General features: G+C 50.6%; 1 protein-coding gene across 1 annotated transcript in view; it reads right to left on the bottom strand.

Annotated features, from left to right (window-relative positions):
* Positions 1 to 17,160, bottom strand: part of COL27A1 (collagen type XXVII alpha 1 chain) — a 148,385-nt gene that overhangs the window by 103,164 nt on the left and 28,061 nt on the right. Inside the window, exons 6-7 of the mRNA XM_081574904.1 lie at positions 10,145 to 10,198; positions 8,619 to 8,672 (exon numbers count right to left, since the gene is read on the bottom strand). Coding sequence (XP_081431030.1) covers positions 8,619 to 8,672; positions 10,145 to 10,198 — 108 coding nt within the window. The remainder of the gene's footprint in view (positions 1 to 8,618; positions 8,673 to 10,144; positions 10,199 to 17,160) is intronic.

Genomic DNA, 17,160 nt, shown 5'->3' with positions numbered 1-17,160 from the left:
GCACACACGTTTGGCACCCCTGCAGACCCCCAGAAAGCGGCACTCTTAATTATAAACAGCATTGCTCTGATCCAAGAGGTTTGGGGAGTTTACGAGCATTCCTTCTGCATCTACTCACGCCTCGAGACTGCTCAGCGTTGTGATTGCATCTCAGACCTGGGGCCCATGAGGTTGATGCAACATGGCTGGGTGAGATTCCTCCAGCATGCCATTCTTCCCCAATGGGCAAACTGCGGCAGAGGCCACAGTCAGCAGCCAGCATGCAGAGTGGTTAAGATCTCTTGTTTCAGATTAATCTGGATCCCTATCCTGCTTCCCTACTGGCTGGAGGACCTGGGACCACCTCTCTGAGTCCTGGTTTCATCTTGAAAAATGGGGTTCTAAGGGGTTGGCGTTATAGACTGTATGATATAATGTGTGAAGCACTTAGCACCGCAGTGAATTCAAGGGCCCCGTAAAGACTAGCTGCTGTTAGTAGCATGATCTTTATATTTCATTCATTCATTCAACAAACATTTGCTGCACTTTCATGCTCCGGCCCCATTCTAGGCATTGGGCGAACAAGAAGACAAGATCCTTTGCCTTAATGGAAGTTACAGTCTAATTAAAATAAAACGTAATGTCTCAAGGATTTGCTCACATCAGGGTAGAGTTTCAGTCTTGCAAGATGAAAAAGTTCTGGAGATTGATTGCGCAACAATGTGAACATGCCCAACACTACTGGACTGCACACACCAACAGGGTTCAGATGGAAAATGTACGTGATGTGTTTCTTATCATCACTGAAAATGAAATTCTAAAACAGGGATAATGCGTGGCAGTAACTAGTGCTATGGAGAAAAGTGAGCAGAGTTGGAGGACATTGCATGGCCATGTTGGGCAGGGTGGTGACCGTGGGTAAGCAGGCAGGGGAGCTAGACACAGGGCTGGCTCTCTGGGGAATGGCTTTCCAGGCAGAGGGAACAATAGGGGCAGAAACCCTGAGGCGAGAATACTCTCAAGCAAGAACGAGTCCCGGGGGACTGGAGCAGATTGAGTGAGGGGTGAGGGGCAGAGTGACGAGGTGGTCAGAGAGGAAGCAGGGAACCAGAGCGTGCCAGGTGGAAAGATGGCAGGAAAGCACAGGAGGGTTTTGAGCAGCGATGTGTCATGGACAGGATGCATGACCATCGTCCTTTCTCCACTTGAAGCCTGCAGATGAGGGAAAACAAGCAAAGCCTTTTCCCATGAAGAGCTGAGTGGAGTCTTGAGCTTGAAGCTGTGTGACTCAGCTCAAGTGACTGCCTTCTCTGAGCCTCTCTCTGCCATCCTCTGCTGCCTCAATGCCATAATGGAGCCAGTGCAATAATGGAGCAAGAATCCCAAGAGAAGCGAGAGGGGGGTCCATGGAGCCCTGAGCACCACGTGCTCCTCTGGCTTCCTCTGCAGCCACCAATGGTGGCTGGAAGAAAGAAGCTAGAAACCAATGCTTTGGCAGACTTGCCACTGAAATCCCAGGAAGAGATTTCAAGTAAATCTTCTACTCAGGATGTAGTGAAAAGGAAGTGAATGACCATCGGGGACATGGACATGACTCACTCTATGCCTGGCCCCGCACTAAGGCCTAGATACATCAGCTCATCAACAACCTGCTATCACCCTTGAGAGGCAGGAATTACCACGCACACTTGCCAGATGAGGAAACTGAGGCTCAGTGAGGTAAAGAGACTTCCCCGAGGCCATACAGCAGGTTGCAAAGTCCTATGTCCTAACTGTTGAGGCCCAAGCCCACCGGGAAGAGTCACAGGGTCACCGAGGGAAAGACTCTTTTACGGACTCACCTTCCCAGGTCTGAACTTGTGGATCACTGTAGCATCATGAACCCACTGTCTGAGTTGGAAGGGACCTAAGCCATCAGTTTCACAACCTCCTTCATTGGATACAATGAGAAACCAAGGCTCAGAGAGGTAAAGGGACTCGCCGAAGGCTAGTTAGCAAGTTATGGCCAAGCCCAGACTGTTCCCCACGACTCCAGACCCACTGGGCTGGGCTTTGCCCAGAAGGCCACAGTTCCTAGGTCTCTTCCAAACCATGGACCCTGAAAGGCCTTGAACACTGCCATGAACCCGTGTTTCTCTTAGTGGACTGGGAGCAGCTGAGATTGAACACAGCCAAGACATAGCGTTGGGATGGGGGTGGGGGTGGGGGTTCCTACGCTCCCTGGAAAGCACCTTAACGGTGTTTACCAAGCTGGGACCAGTCAAATAGCTTCAAATGATAGGGCCCCAGATCTTGGGAGAATCTAAACCATTACCTTCTCCAGGGCCCCAGCAATTACGGGGTGGGCACTGACCACAAGGTGGACCCATGGGCAGTGATTTCCCCATGGGTGATGGCTGCCTGACTGGGACAAGGGGAGAGCAGAGGCTTCAGGGGAGTTCCAGGGACCACAGAAATCTTCAAGGGGCCTCTGGCTGCTCGGCAGGCGGGTCTCCACAGGACCCATGTTTATAATAGAACTCGGGCTATATTTTGGTTTGGGAGCCAGATTAATCATTGCTTACAATGCACAAGTAAAAACCAGACATCACCTCACTGTTACTGCAGACAGTCTCCCCGTCGGCTGGGATGCTATTTGGGCTTTGGGCAGGGAGGGGAGGGGGGTCCTGTTCCCGCGTGGGGGTCCTGAGAACCAGCCTAGACCTCTCAGCTGATCCCCTCTCGCACACTGATCTCGAAGGCTCCACCTCAGCCTGCACGAGGCCCCAGCTTCTCTTGCAGTGGAATGGAGCTCACCAGACCCACTCAGCATTCCATGAGGCTTCCCGCTAAACTTCTCTACCACCCTGGCAGCCCCCAGGCCACACTGGGTGGCTGGCAGGGTGGAGGGCCCCAGTCAACAGAAAGAGTCAGGGGGAAGAAACATCCGCTAAGAGGCAGAGTGAGTCACGACACCATACCCGCCAAGCTCCTGCCCCTCTCTGCAGCTCAGTTTCCCTAGCTGGACTCTCAAAGCATCCTGTCGGCCCCAAAACGATAGGATTCTATAGGATTCTGCAGTGTGATGCGCGGCTTGTCCTAAAGCACAGTCCATTCCAGTACAGTCAGGCATCTGATGCTGAACTCTGCTCAGTACCGGAGACAGATCAGAGCAGGAAGGTAGAGTTTCTGTACAGATCCTTCATTCACCTGGTTACTCCTTCATTCACAGGTTTGCTGAGCCCCACCAACGTGGCAGACTCTATCTTAGCACTAAGAATACACAGGTAAACAAAGCAAACTTGCTCTCTGCCTTCTGGAACAGGATATGGGCATTAAACACATATGAAGCGGAACAAAGTAGTACTGACTGCTAGGAGAGTACAGACAGCCAAGCAGAGGAGGTGGTGTCGTAAGCTGAGGCTTGAAGGAGGAGCCACGTTGGAGAGCAGAGGGTCAGCGGAGTTCAGAAACGGAGCCGGAGGGACTTCCCTGGTGGTCTGGGGGCTAAGACTCTGTGCTCCTAAAGCAGGGGGCCCACATGCAATCCTGGGTTGGGGAACTAGATCCCACATGCCACAACTAAAGATCCCACACGCCGCAACGATGTGACCAGTACAGCCATTCAAAATAAATAATTTTTTTAAGTAAATAATTTTTCTTAAAAAAAAAAACAAAACAGAGTAGGTATGGGCACCAGAAGATCAGACAGCTCAGCAACAGGGGGAAGCCAAAGAGGGTCTCAGTAGGGGCACTGCATGGAACTGGGGGTGCTACATGGAACCGGGGGTGCTATGTCCAGATGGAACTGGCAGTTCTGCAGAAAGGCAGGAATTTGCCTTAAGGTTTGTCAATCACACACACCCCAAAACATCCCCAGATGACCCCCTCTGCCTGCCCATTTTACTACAGATTCTCAGACAGTGGCCAACGCAGAAGGCATAGGGAGGGCTCATGAGCAGGGTGAGGGTGGCAGGAGGGAGCCAAGAGGAAGTTTCAGCTTGGGTACCAACTTTATTCCATCAGTCATGTCTACCTGGGGCAATGTGTTAAGAAAGAGTCTGGGGCTCAATTAGGCTTGGCAAGAAAGAGCAACTCCTTATGTCTGCCATGGGCAGAGGAGGCAGGAAGGTGTGGGGTAAAAGAACAGATGTCTGTGTCCAGCACTGTGCTGAGCCCCACATGAAGAAACAGAGAAGAAGAGGTCCTCCTCTGTGAACTTGGTCTTGTCTGACAACTATGCCAAGAATATCAGTGAGTCGCCCGCTAGCCAGAAAACGCAGAGTCCCAGAGAGGCAGAGAAAACGCGCTGGTGTGAGAAGGGAGATACGAATTCTGCCTGGAGGTGCTGGGCAGATACCCTTGGAAAAGATGGCATGTGAGGGTAGAATCGAGAGACTGATACATGAAGATGAGTAGGGAGGAGAGAGCTTGCCAGGGGAGAGCCCAGCATAAGCAAACACAGGGAGGCAGGAAGGCCCAAGGGCACACAGGATTGGATGCTTCGAGGGTTTCTATACAGCAGAATTCCTTGGTCTTGGCACCACTGACACTGCGGGCTGGATCAGTCTTTGCTGTGGGTGGGGTGTGTGTGCCATGCATCACAAGATCTGTAACAGCATCTCTGGCATCTACTCATTCAAAGCTAGAAGCACCCCCTCCCAGGGGGTAATGACCAAAAATGCCTCCACTGTGAACTGTTCCCTGGGGGCAGTTGAGAAGCACTGCTCTATAGGAGAGAAGGCAGGGGGATTAGACTAGGGACAGCACAGGATTCTGCCCTCTCAAGGAGCAAACAGGGCTCTGGCAGCCTTCTGGGCTGGGGAGGGGGGCGGGGGGTGTGTGTGAGTCCCTAGTCATGTCCGACTCTTTGTGACCCCATGGACTGTAGCCCGCCAGGCTCCTGTGTCCATGGGATTCCCCAGGCAAGAATACTGGAGTGAGTAGCCATTTCTTTCTCCAAGGGATCTTCCCAAACCAGGAGTCAAACTCAGGTCTCCTGCATTGCAAGCAGATTCTTTACCATCTGAGCCATAAGGGAGGGCAGTTAACTGGTAACTGAGCAAGATGACTGATGGGACCAAGTGGGCTAGACCTTCTTCAGTGCTGCTCCTTCACGATCATTCATGCTGGGTGCTGAGGACACAGCATCTTATTTAACCCTCCAAAACACTACACAAAGCAACTGAGGCCATTTGCCCAAGCTCATAGAGCAGGAGAGGGACAGAGCTGGGACTCCATCCAGGCGTGTCTGAATCTGCCCTTGGGAATCAGTTCAGCAGAGTCCCTCAGCTAGCATCGCAGACAGATGTGGAGAAGGGAGCCTTATTGAGGGTGGGGAGGCTCTTATTTAAGAAGCTGTTTCCATCAGTGTTGTAGAGAGGGAAAGGGCCCGAAGGTTAGAAGACCCGAGTTCAAATCCCAGCTCTGCCATTTAGTGACCCTGGCAGCTGTGTCCACTAACCCAGTGGCTCTCGGCCTTGGCTGCCCGTGACAATCTAGTGGTCTAGTCCACTCAGACCAGCTGAACTGGAACCCCTGTGGAGGTGGAGGACAAACTCCCCCACTGGTTCTCACACACAGAGGGGCTGGGAACCAGAGCTGTAGTCTTCACTCTCCGAAAGCCCCCAGTGATCTCACTGGCATTTAACACCTGTGTCAGTACAGGGCCAGGTACATAGGTACATCTTTGCGCAATGACTGGAAGAGTGAATGAATGAATGAGACCTATCTGGGCCTTAGTTTTCTCAGCTGTAAAATGGGCATAATACTGCCAAACTGCTGGAGGCTATTATAAGGAAGTGGTGTGATGAGAGACAGTAAATGTTTCTGTCTCGCTAGTCAATATGGGAAACTCCCAACTCAAAGTCCCTTTCTCTTGCCTACTTTTCTCCAGGGCCTTTCTCATCTTCTAACACATCTCGTTATCATTTTTATTGCCTCCTTCCTCCCACAAGACTGCAAACTCTGAGGATCAGGGATTTTCGTCTCTTTATTCAGCTCAGAGGCCTGCACACTTCCTGACACACAATAGACAATCCATCCATTCTGTTGAAGAAATGAATGAATAGGGCTACTGGAGTCACTAGGCTGCTGCTGCTAAGTCGCTTCAGTCGTGTCCGACTCTGTGCGACCCCATAGACAGCAGCCCACCAGGCTCCCCTGTCGGGATTCTCCAGGCAGGAACACTGGAGTGGGTTGCCATTTCCTTCTCCAATGCATGAAAGGGAAAAGGGAAAGTGAAGTCGCTTAGTCATGTCTGACTCTTAGCGCATGGAGAGGTGACACCAAAATTCAGTGTGCTGATGAGCAAAGGGCACGCTGACCTCGCCTCTCAGCCACTGATGTTCTTTCTCGCTCAAGGCTTCCCACAGGAGATGATGCAGGCAAACCACCCAACAGGATCAGTGCAGAATGGCTACTGTTGTTACCAAAGATGCTTGTGGGAGGAGAGACTACTGACAAATAGCGATGGTTCCAGGTGAGGTTGCCCACCCCACTGGTCTGCCTCCCTGACCCCCACCACTGGTCAGGGGTCCCTGCCTTGGGATCTGAGCACCCCCATGATCTGCCCACCACCCACTGTGAGCAGGTGACACTGGCCTGCCAGACCAGACTCCTCCGTGTTTGCCTAGACCGGTGCCAGAGGGACTCGGTGGAAATGGCTTTGCCAAATTGTTTTCCTACCACACAGAGACTCTTCCTTAATTTAGAAAAGATGTCTCTCCCTGCTCAGGTGAGCTGGTTCCCCTGGGCTGGGGACTCTGGGCCTCCCTGGACATCTGCTAAGAGCAGGAAAGCTAGAACCCCAGGCAGGAGCCAGTCCAGTCTGGTTTTCCATCTCCCGCCTCCTCTGCTAGATTCCTACTCCCGTGCCAAGCGAGACCACCACTGGCTGCTTCATGAGCCAGGACTGGAAGAAGACTTTTCCACTCACACCTCATCCATCAGAAAGTACTGGAGCCCAGAGAGGAAGTGAGCAGGGATAGGGAGTCCCTCTGTGTTCTCTGAGCCAGAAAAGACCACGTTTCCGCAGCTCACAGACAGCCACGCACTCCTGTCTGGGTCTGGCTTCTTCAGATCTGCAGCAAGACCTGTTCTGGCCGAGGAGGCTGGAGGAGAAGGGGTACGGGGGGCAGTGATGTTCCACGTCCACCTGTGCCATGGTGACCCTCAGAGCATGGACAGGATGGAGCCAGGAGATGCCACAGCTCCCCGAATGAGAACCAGATGGCCCAGTAAGAGGGCAGCTGCGGCTACAGCTGGGAGCCAGCATGGATGCTCAAGCTGTGGCCCTAGGCTGATCTATAGACTAAAAACCCATCAGCAATGGGGGTTTTTCCTGCAAAAATAGCAACTGACCCTGACCCTGCACTGTCCTCCCTGTTTCCTGAACACCTACTACACACAGGCCCTGAGTGAGGCTCTGTAGGAAGAGCGACAACCCATTTTTGCACGTGCTGGTTGGTGAGGCTGGTCTGGGGGCTGAAAAGAATGCAGTTTAGATGGACTATGGGTCCTCGAGCAGAGTAGAGGCTCTAGACCTGAAGGCCGGGGTTCTAGAAGGGCTTGCTGGAGGGGCACAAGTAGAGGTGAGTCTGAGGGATGGGACACCCTAGCTGCAAAAAAGACAGTGCTAAGTCGTGTCTGACTCTTGCGACCCCATGGACTGTAGCCTGCCAGGCTCCTCTGTCTATGGGATTCTCCAGGCAAGAATACTGGAGTGGGTTGCCATTTCCTTCTCCAGGGGATCTTCTCAACCCAGGAATTGAACCCAGGTCTCCAGCATTGCAGGCAGATTCTTTACCAGCTGAGCTACACAGGAAGCCCCAGCTGCGAAGCTGGAGAGGAATTCAGGGGCACAGCCAGCCAGAGACCCATGACCTAGGAAAATGGCAGCTCTTCCCCCAAAGGCCATTAGAGAGGTAACACCCCCTGCCTGACTGATACAGTGATGGGGTGGGGGTGGATGAGAACAGCTCAAAATGCACAGAGAACTCTCTGCCTCTATAGAGATTTCCCTGCAGTATATGGGAGGGATGATATTAGACCCAAGGACGTTACTGACTTGCCCCAGGTCACACAGCGAGCAAATGGTGGAGCAGGGAGTAGAGTCCAGATGCAACTGACCCCAGAGCCCACTCTCTCAACTTCCAGGCTCCAGACCTTGCTCCTGGTTTACAGCCCCAGGGAGATTAGGGACAGGGGAGGGGGTAGGTTATGGTCACTCCAGGTAGAAGAAGGCTAAGGCTCAGAGAAGGGCTGTGTAGGTCCCAGGCCACTCAGCTCATGGAAGGTAGAGCTGAACCTATGCAGGCTCCTGGCTCTGACAATATTCCTTCCACCACCAAGAGGACCCTCAGGACCTCCCTGCAGCAGCTGGGCTGCAAGAGGAAGGACAGCAAACCATAGTCACTTCTTGTCACATCTCACTAACCATGGTGGGGGACCTGCTCCAAGCCAAGGTGCTCCACGCCCCCGGGTAAGCACAGACCCTCAGAAACCTCTCTCCCCTCTGGCCACCAGCCCACTGCCAAGTATCTGGGCCAGGGCTGGGGAGAGGCAGGCAGACAAGTGGGCAGCACACAGCATTCCTGCCTGAAGACCCCGCTTGCTAGGAAACCCACTGGGCAAAGCGAAGCATCGACACCAAGGTGTACCTTTCGTCCAAGGGGTCCTGGATTCCCAGTGAGCCCAGGCAAGCCCATGTCGCCCTGAAAAAACACAGAAAACAGGGTGAGATGGGGGAACAGGAGCAGACACTCATTCAAAAGTTTATACTCCCATGGCCAGTGGTTTGCGAACAGGATTCATGGAGGCCTAGAGGCCTCAGAGGAGACTCAGGTCCTCTGTGCAGGGTGAGGGCAGCCGAGTGGGCAGGGGACCCAGCCCCTCCCCACTTGACTCAGTCGCTCCATTTGATCTGTTTTCCATGTTGGACTTCGGCAGAAGGTACAATCTAGGGAATGGGTTACACTGCCAAAACTATGTTTGAAAACCATTGCCCTGGAGAACACGCAACCTGTTTCAATCAGCAATCCCTCTCCTGCATTTCTGAACCCCTCCCTCCTGCCCGTGCTGGGCATGGTGGCCACCCAGTAGGGGGCATTTCTGCTACGACCATGAGACCCAGGAGCAGACAATGCCGGAGCAGGAGAGAAGCCTGGGTCCCTGGAGGTCATCCAGCCCAGGTACAAAGTCTGGTCTGCACCTGACCAGCTGCGTGGCCTCCAGCTGCCCGCCTCTGGGGCCTCTGTTTCCTCCCAGGCAAGCTAGGCCCAGCTGCCTGGTGTATAAGCTTACGAGGATCCAATGGGGGTACATGTGGATGTATATATACAGGAAGCGCTTGCTGAGTGAGAAAACTTCTCATGAAGATGTGAAGGAATGAGCCACCTGTGTCTCGGAGAAGTCAACAAGAGCCGCCACCTCTAAGTCCCCACGCACCAGAGGCTGGGCTGAGAAGCAGAGTCCTTCTGGTCAGGAGGGCTTCTGGGTTGTGTCCAGAAGGAAACCAGACTCGAGGACTCCTTCCAGAGGATGGATGTCCAGGACATTGGGCAACCTTACTTGGAGTTCTGGATTCCCCTGCTCTGGCCTGACCTGCACTCCCTCCAGGCCCCTTGCTTAACTTACAAGGTGGATACTTCAGGGGCAGTGAAGTCCTTGGGCCTAACTCTTCTCTCTTCCATGGGAGAACTTCTGGTCTCAGCCCTTCAGAGTCAGGGAGCCCTGCCTCTCTAGCCCATTCCCTTCCATGTCCTGAAAATCCACAGACCTGTGTGTTGAACGAACCAACTTGGAGGGGTCTTCAAATGTCTGCTGGAAGCTTCCTGGGTGTGTGCTACCAAGAAGCTTCTGGATGCCGAGGGCCACCTAGCAGGCCCTGCAGAAAACCCACTCAGAGCATCAGGCCAAAGGACATTCACCGAAGGAATGTCCATAGGTCACATATTTTGTCGGTTTTATTGGCTGCACATGGGAAGAAGGCAGCGGGGATGGCTTTGGGTTTGGTGCAGGGAGAGCTGAAGGGCTTCAAAGAGAACAGACCACGACCTTTTCTACATCCTGCCTCCGGCCTTTTGTTACGCAGAGGCCTCTGTCAGGAGGTTCGTGCCAGAGCACCGCGGTTTCCCTACCGTCCACTCCTCCGCTTCCCTGAGTGCTGGGGTCCCTGGAAACCTACCTTCGCCCCATCGTGGGCCTTTCCTGGTGAGAGCCCGGGGTCCCCTTTCTGTCCCTGAAACAGAAACAATTCCACTTTGGCCACCACATCTTCTAAAGGGGGTGTCTCCCCACCAACTCCGCTCAAATCCCTGTCCTCTGCTTGAATGCCCTCCCCTTCCACCCCACTCACACTTCTCCACGGGGTCCTCTCCAATCCCATCACTCCCCTGCTCCAGCAGCCCGCCATAGCTGCCCACCACCCTACTGACAAAGTCCAAACTCCTTGGGTGTCCCAAGTCAAGTCTTCCGTCATCTGGTCCCACCCACCCTATTCAGAACTCACTCTCCTCCTACCAGCCCAGCCCGTAGACGAGGCCCCTCTGCCCCACCCCCAGACCACACATCTTCCTCCACTGGCGCTTGCACATTCCTGCTGCTGGGTCCTTATGTAGGTAGTCAACCCCAAGCAGAAAAACACCCCCCTCCCATCATCATTAGCCAAACCAAAAACATTCGCAAGGTGCAGCTTGACTGCATCCTCCCCCACCAACCTGTAGATCCCTGGGGCCCACTGTACAGGTGACGTGTTACCCCAGAGCTCTCAGAGACTTTCTGAGACACACATCCTGGAGGTAAGCTTGATTCTTTCTGCTTTTCCTAGCCCCTGATGCTCACCTCACCGTCTCAAATTACCTAGAGCCAGTGCACTAACAGCCACTTAATCTGTGTATAGCCCTTCACAGTTTGCAACATCCCTCACCCTGCCAGGTTCCAGAATAGCCTGATGAAGCGGACAAAGGAAGTGTTATCACCCCATAACACATTCAGGGAAACTGAGGCCTGGAGAAGGAAAAGGACAGCCCAGGACCCCAAGCTGAGGCACTGGCAGAGCTAAGACTAGGACCTGGAATTTGTGATTCCCAGAACAGAGACCTGGGACCCAACAAGTTAGAATAGGCAGGGACTAGCAGAGAAGCTGACAAGTAGCATGTCCCCAGTCAGACCGGCATTTCTAGTCCCAAGCACAAGGGATCATCCCCATCACAAGGATCCTGGCTCCTAAGAGCACGAGCTCAGGGAAGGACCTACCAGCTGTATCTCTTACAACTAAAGAGGGCTCTGGGCTGTGGCCTGGACCTGATTAAATTACTCAGGAGACAGTCCTTTGAGAAGTCAGTCTCCTGATCTCTGACCCTTAGCCTCACTCCCCAGCTCCGTCTGCAGTCTGGGTCCTGAGTCAGAAGTCCTGGGTTAAGCCACAGACTCACAGTAGGGTCTCAGGCAAGTGATTTCAATTCTCTGAGCTTGTTCCTCACCTTTAAAATACGAGCTGCACAGCACACACACACACACACACACACACACAGGCATGTGCACACAGACACACAGGTGCTTGCTCACACACACACTCAGGGGTACAGACACACATGGCCGCTGGCATCCAGGTTTCTTGGCAATGAGCCAGTGAGATGATGGATGTGCCACATGGGGAGGGTGGTTTGGCCAACTTTAATTAGTTCCCATTTGATTCTTTTCTGTGTCAGAACCCACATCTTCCAAATCCTGACTCAGTCACTCTGTATGAGAAATCACTGCATTCCAAACTGGAACAAGCCTTAAAAGAGTGAGGGTGCCCTTTTGCTGCCCACCTACCACGTGCCCAACACTGTGCCAAGCCCACTCAATGTAGCACCTCGCCAGGTCTCTTACACTCACTTGTGGCAACACAGGACCAAGCCCCAGATTCAAGGGGGCTGAGTCATAGCCCAGAGAGGGATGCAGGTAAGAGGCCAAGTCTCACTAGGTCTGACTAGGTCTGACTAGGTCCTGGGTCAATCTGACTCCAGAGTCCTCACTTACAAATGGAAAGCCTAGATGCCTCTCCCACATGCCCTCTGGCTGCCCCAGGCTGCAGGCCAGTCCGTCCTTGCTAGGACCCCAACTCTCTGTCCACCTAGGTCCCTCCAGGTCACTGCTGCAGGCCTCACCTCTAGGATCAACAACCTCTTGCTGCAGCAGCCCCTTGTTGACACTCTCCCAGCCTTGGCGTTCACAAGCCCAGCTCCAATGCCTTTTATGTCCATGTGCAAGGCCAGGCCCAGGGCCACCCAGGATTCCAATGGCCAAAAAAGGATAGCAGCTTCTACCCACCCCGCCCTTGCCCACCTCGCTCTGCAGCCAATAGAGGAGCTGGGCTTAAAATGCTCTCATGGGTGGGCCTTTGTGCATCCTGTTCTGTCATCTTAGAAAGGGGGAAACTGAGACCCAAAGGGATGCCAGACTGGTTCCTTTGCCCAGAGGCCATATCCGGGGGCATTTTAGTTTCTATGGACTGCTCTCTGCACTCTCAGCAGCCAGCTCCGTGTTTGGGACTTAATCCCTGGCCAAGTACAACAAAAAAAACACTGAAATTTATTGAACATCTACACATCCTACTGTGCACACTGGGAATACCATGGTGGGGATCAAGATACAAGTCGTGCCTGTGGGGATCTCTCGAGGGAGAAACCAGAGACTGGTAAAGCTGATCTGCTCTAGCATTTTCCGAGTGCCTTCTAAGTCTTCAACGCATAAATCTAAAAGGGAGCTATAATCACTATCCCCATTTCACAGATGAGGAAACTGAGGCACAGAGAGGGTAAGTAATTTGTCCAAGATTCTATAATTCATAAGTGTGATTTTGATTCAGGAAGTCTGCTTCCAGAGCCCAAGATCTTTACATTTCAATACACGACAGTTGAACAACTATGATCAGTGATAACATGGAGTACAGGAGGAAGCTGGGAGAACTTGACCCAGACAGAGAGTCAATCAGCCAAGCTAAGGCTGGAGGAAGACAAGAAGGGAGGCAGATGCAGTGTGGGCTCCAGGGACACTCAAGGCACCCTTGCTCAGCTGAAGGTGTGACTTCTGGGATGCAGAAATTTATCCATCTTCCCAGCCAGACTCCTGCAAATTCTCCAGTAAGAGATATAAGGAATAATAAAGTCTAATTAATTGTTTACACCTCGGTGAGGTTGAGGACCTGGGTGCCAGACCCAGCTCTTCAGCCAATGAGCCTGTGTGATCTTGGACAAGTTCCTTTCCCTCTATATGGAAGAGCAGACTCTAGTTAACAGAGCCTTGAGGAGCTAGAAGATGGTTAGGAAGGTATATACTAAACCAGAAATGCTACTAATAGAGCGGGAATGGAAACTATGAACTTCTTTCTTGCGGGTGAAGTTGGGAAGTGGAAAGAAGAGAAGGCTTCGGTTAGATGAGGCTTCAAGAGGGGCTGAGACAAAGAAGGAGCAAACCATGAAGGACTGGAGAATTCTGGGCCAGAAATCCCCTGTGCAAGTCATCTTTGGCAAGATACATGATCCCAAGTACATAGCACAGGGCCCAGCCCAGAGGAAGCATCAGAAAAATATTTCTCAAGTGAGAAAATAAATCAATGGAGTCTCAAGAGACAACTCTAGGGTGAGGATTGGGTCAGATCTGGCCCCAGCTCTGGAAGGTCCTCTGAAGATTCAATAGGTCTCTCACCATCACTACTACTATTTCATGTGTATATAAGTTCTGGCCATGGCAATAAGGCAGGAAAAACAAATAAGACTACTAACCCTTGAGGAAAAGGAGACAAAAATATGTCCTTCTTTGCAAACAATATGAGTGCCTGTCTAGAAATTCAGGAGAACTAAGTGAAATACTGTTAGAACTAATAAAATAATTCAGCAAAGAGCATGGTTGTAAAATAAACACCAAAAGTACAAATATACAAAGTCAATAGTTTTTTTTCAATAGCTGAGAGCCAGCTAGAAAATACAATGGGGAAAATATTCCATTCATAACAGCAACAAAAATATAAAATTTCTAAGAACAAATTTAGTAAGAAATGTGCCAGGTTTATGCAATAAAAACTATAGAGGTTTATTATGAGATGTTTTAAAAACTCAACCAAATGGGAAGATATGCCATGGTTTTAGATGGAAAAAGTTAATATTTTAAAGATGGTAATTCTTCACAAATAAACACATTTAATACAATTGCAAGAAAAATCTCAAGAGAGGTTTTTTTTAAGGAAATTATTAAGATGGGTATAAAGTTCATCTGACAGATTAAATAGCCAGAATATTTTTTGTAAGTGGAGGAGGGAGACACACAGTATAAAGATAATAACTGTCATAAAATAGTATTTTACTAGCCTAAAAATATACAAACATAGCAATGAAACATATTTGAATGGCCCAAAATAGACCCTGGTCTATCATATAATAGTGGAGGAAAAGTTATTTAATAAATGATCAACTACTGCGGGGAATATAAAGCTATACCCATACCTACTTCCATGAAGATTAATTCCAGATGGTTTAAAATTTTGAGTACAAATGATATTATAAAATGGAATATTAGTGAATACCTCTCTGGTCTTAGTATGGGAAAGAAATGTCTAAGTACAAAAGTAAAGAATCATACATTTTACATATGGTAGTGTTAGTCGTTCAGTCGTGTCTGGTTCTTTGTGATCCCATGTACTGTAGCCTGCCAGGCTCCTCTGTCCATGGAATTCTCCAGGTAAGAATACTGGAGTAGGTTGCTATTCCCTTCTCCAGAGGATCTTCCCGACACAGGGATCAAACCCCAGTCCACCGCAGTTCAGGCAGATTCTCTACCTGAGCCACCAGGGAAGCCCCTACTTATGGTAGAGCTCTCTCCAAATTAGGGCTTTCCTGAAGGCTCAGATTCTGACATATTGTAAGTTCCTAATAAATGTCAGTTATTGTTGGCTCAAAAAAAATAGGTAACACTCCCATTTGTGAAAATCATCATGAATACTCTCAATAGGAAAACAATAAACTGAAAAATAATTTGTAAGATAGATGAAGCCTTAATAAGCCTTCATATATAAACACAAATGATGTTTACAAATCAATAACAAAAGACAACACCCCAACCCCTAAAATAAACAAATCCATAAATGGTGAAATGCAAATAGAAAGCAAATGTAAGAAAATTATGCATAGATGATCAGTGCAGTGTATTGGAAGCAATAATGAATTATCTTTTTCAAATATCCTCTTCTAATGCTAGCAGTGGCATAGATTGGTTCGTCTTTCTACAAGGCAATTGTTAATAAAATAACAGCTAAACACTATATGGCACTTATGTACAGGCATATTTTAAATTATTCATATATATGTAGTATGCATGTATATATATATGCATGTGTGTATACATATATATTATATATATGTAATATATATATACATATATAGCTAATCTACAGAGCTAAATGGCTATGGAGCTAATGGATTTACGGCTAAAACTATGTGCTTTGGAGTCAGACAGCAGAGGATTCAAATCTTGTCCTGACACTTATCCGAGACAGGCTAGTTACTTAGACATTTTGGACCTTAGCTTTCTCATCTTCAAAATGGGGGTAATAACATCCACCCTGCAAAGTATGTCGGGCTCTTGGCCAGTCCTTGACACACAGGCTGTTTAAAATGCAGTCAGTGCCTATCGTTGGGCAGGGCCACAGCAGGAGGCCTGCTTTCTTCTTGATACTTTCTAGACTTTTCCACATTTTCCTACTTCAGTCACTGGAGAAAGGGAAAGGGAGGCTGGGGTCTGAGGCCCTAGACTCCTGTAAGGGGTCACTCGGATCACTAAGCATGGCCCCTCTTGCCTGCCTATCCTCCCCAGATGCCTAAGGGCTCACCATAATCCTGAGTAATCACTGCAAACCAAGTAGGCCAGAGGAGGGAAGGGGCAGCCAGCTGCCAGGGAGAAAGGGGCCAGGTGCCTCATCACCCAGCATAAGTACAGCCGGAGCCCCGCCCACCTTGGACCCAGACCTTCTCACCTGACCTGGGCCCTGCATCCCATCTGATTTCACCTGGCCCAGAATCAGCATCACCATAGGGGCAGCTCCAGGCCTCCCTGTTGGCCACCCTTCAACTTGATGGCCATGGACTTGGCTTATGCAACTGTCTGAGTGGCCTTTGCAAAATGATACACCTGATTGTGTCCCATCTGCTGAAAACCTCACACCTTCCCACTGCTCTTTGTATGAAGTCTAAAAGTCTTAGCACACCCAGAAGGCCTGCTGCCCTCTCCAATCTCCTCCCACCCCTTGGCCTGGTGGCCTGCTGCCCTTCAGACTTGACTCAACCTTCCCACCCTCCAGGAAGGCAGGCCTTACCTCCCAGACTAGATCAATTGCCATTCTGTGGGGATTCTGAGCACCCAGTGCCTCTTATGTGGAGCCCTTTGCATGGTGTGGTCAGCTTGCTTCCACAAGAGCAGGGACTATCCCTGTCTGTGCTCCCTTGTAGGCTGGGCACCTTGCACCTGCTGACAGCTGACCACCTGCCATGGGCCAGCACTGCTCTTAACTCAGTTATACCTCATGACAACCAGGGATGCCGAGCGGACAGCTACTATTGTTATCCCATTTTCCAGATGAGCAAACTAAGGCATGTGAAATTCAAATAATTTGCTCAGAGTCCCAGAACTAGAAGGTATTACTAACAGACCTGGGATGTGAACTTCCACCATCTGGCTCCAGAGTCTGTGCTCTTAACCACTGTGCTTTCCTGCATGACAACTGTGGTTGCTGGACACGTAACTCAACACTTGGCCTCCAAGGTCAGCTAATACCATCCACCCAGGGTTCTGGCTTCTCTGCTTCAGCCTCAAAGTCCTTGATCTTGATACTGTGGGAACTGACAAACCCTCTTCTTGATGAGTTTGAACATGGAATGTATGGGTACATGGTACATAGGGAAAGCCTTCAGCTCCGGAGGAGGCAAAAGGGACTGAAGCCTGGCTCTGGCCTGAACCATCTGTAGAGCCCTGATAAGTGTCTTCCAGCCAGCAAACCCAAGGACCTGAAATTCAGCCCTGCCACTGCTGGTCACTGCAAGTGACCCCAGCAAGTCATGGGCCCTTTGGGTCTCTGCTCCCCTGACCTCAAGAGGGATGAAGTTCCTCACCTTTGCTCTGTCTCCCCTTCTTGATTCCTCAATCCACCAGTTTCTCCCATCCTTA

Source organism: Giraffa tippelskirchi, chromosome 1 (assembly GCF_054371585.1).
Source record: "Giraffa tippelskirchi isolate mGirTip1 chromosome 1, T2T-mGirTip1v1.2.pri, whole genome shotgun sequence".
NCBI classification, from domain to species: domain Eukaryota; kingdom Metazoa; phylum Chordata; class Mammalia; order Artiodactyla; family Giraffidae; genus Giraffa; species Giraffa tippelskirchi.
This window is presented reverse-complemented; position numbering and strand designations above follow the sequence as displayed.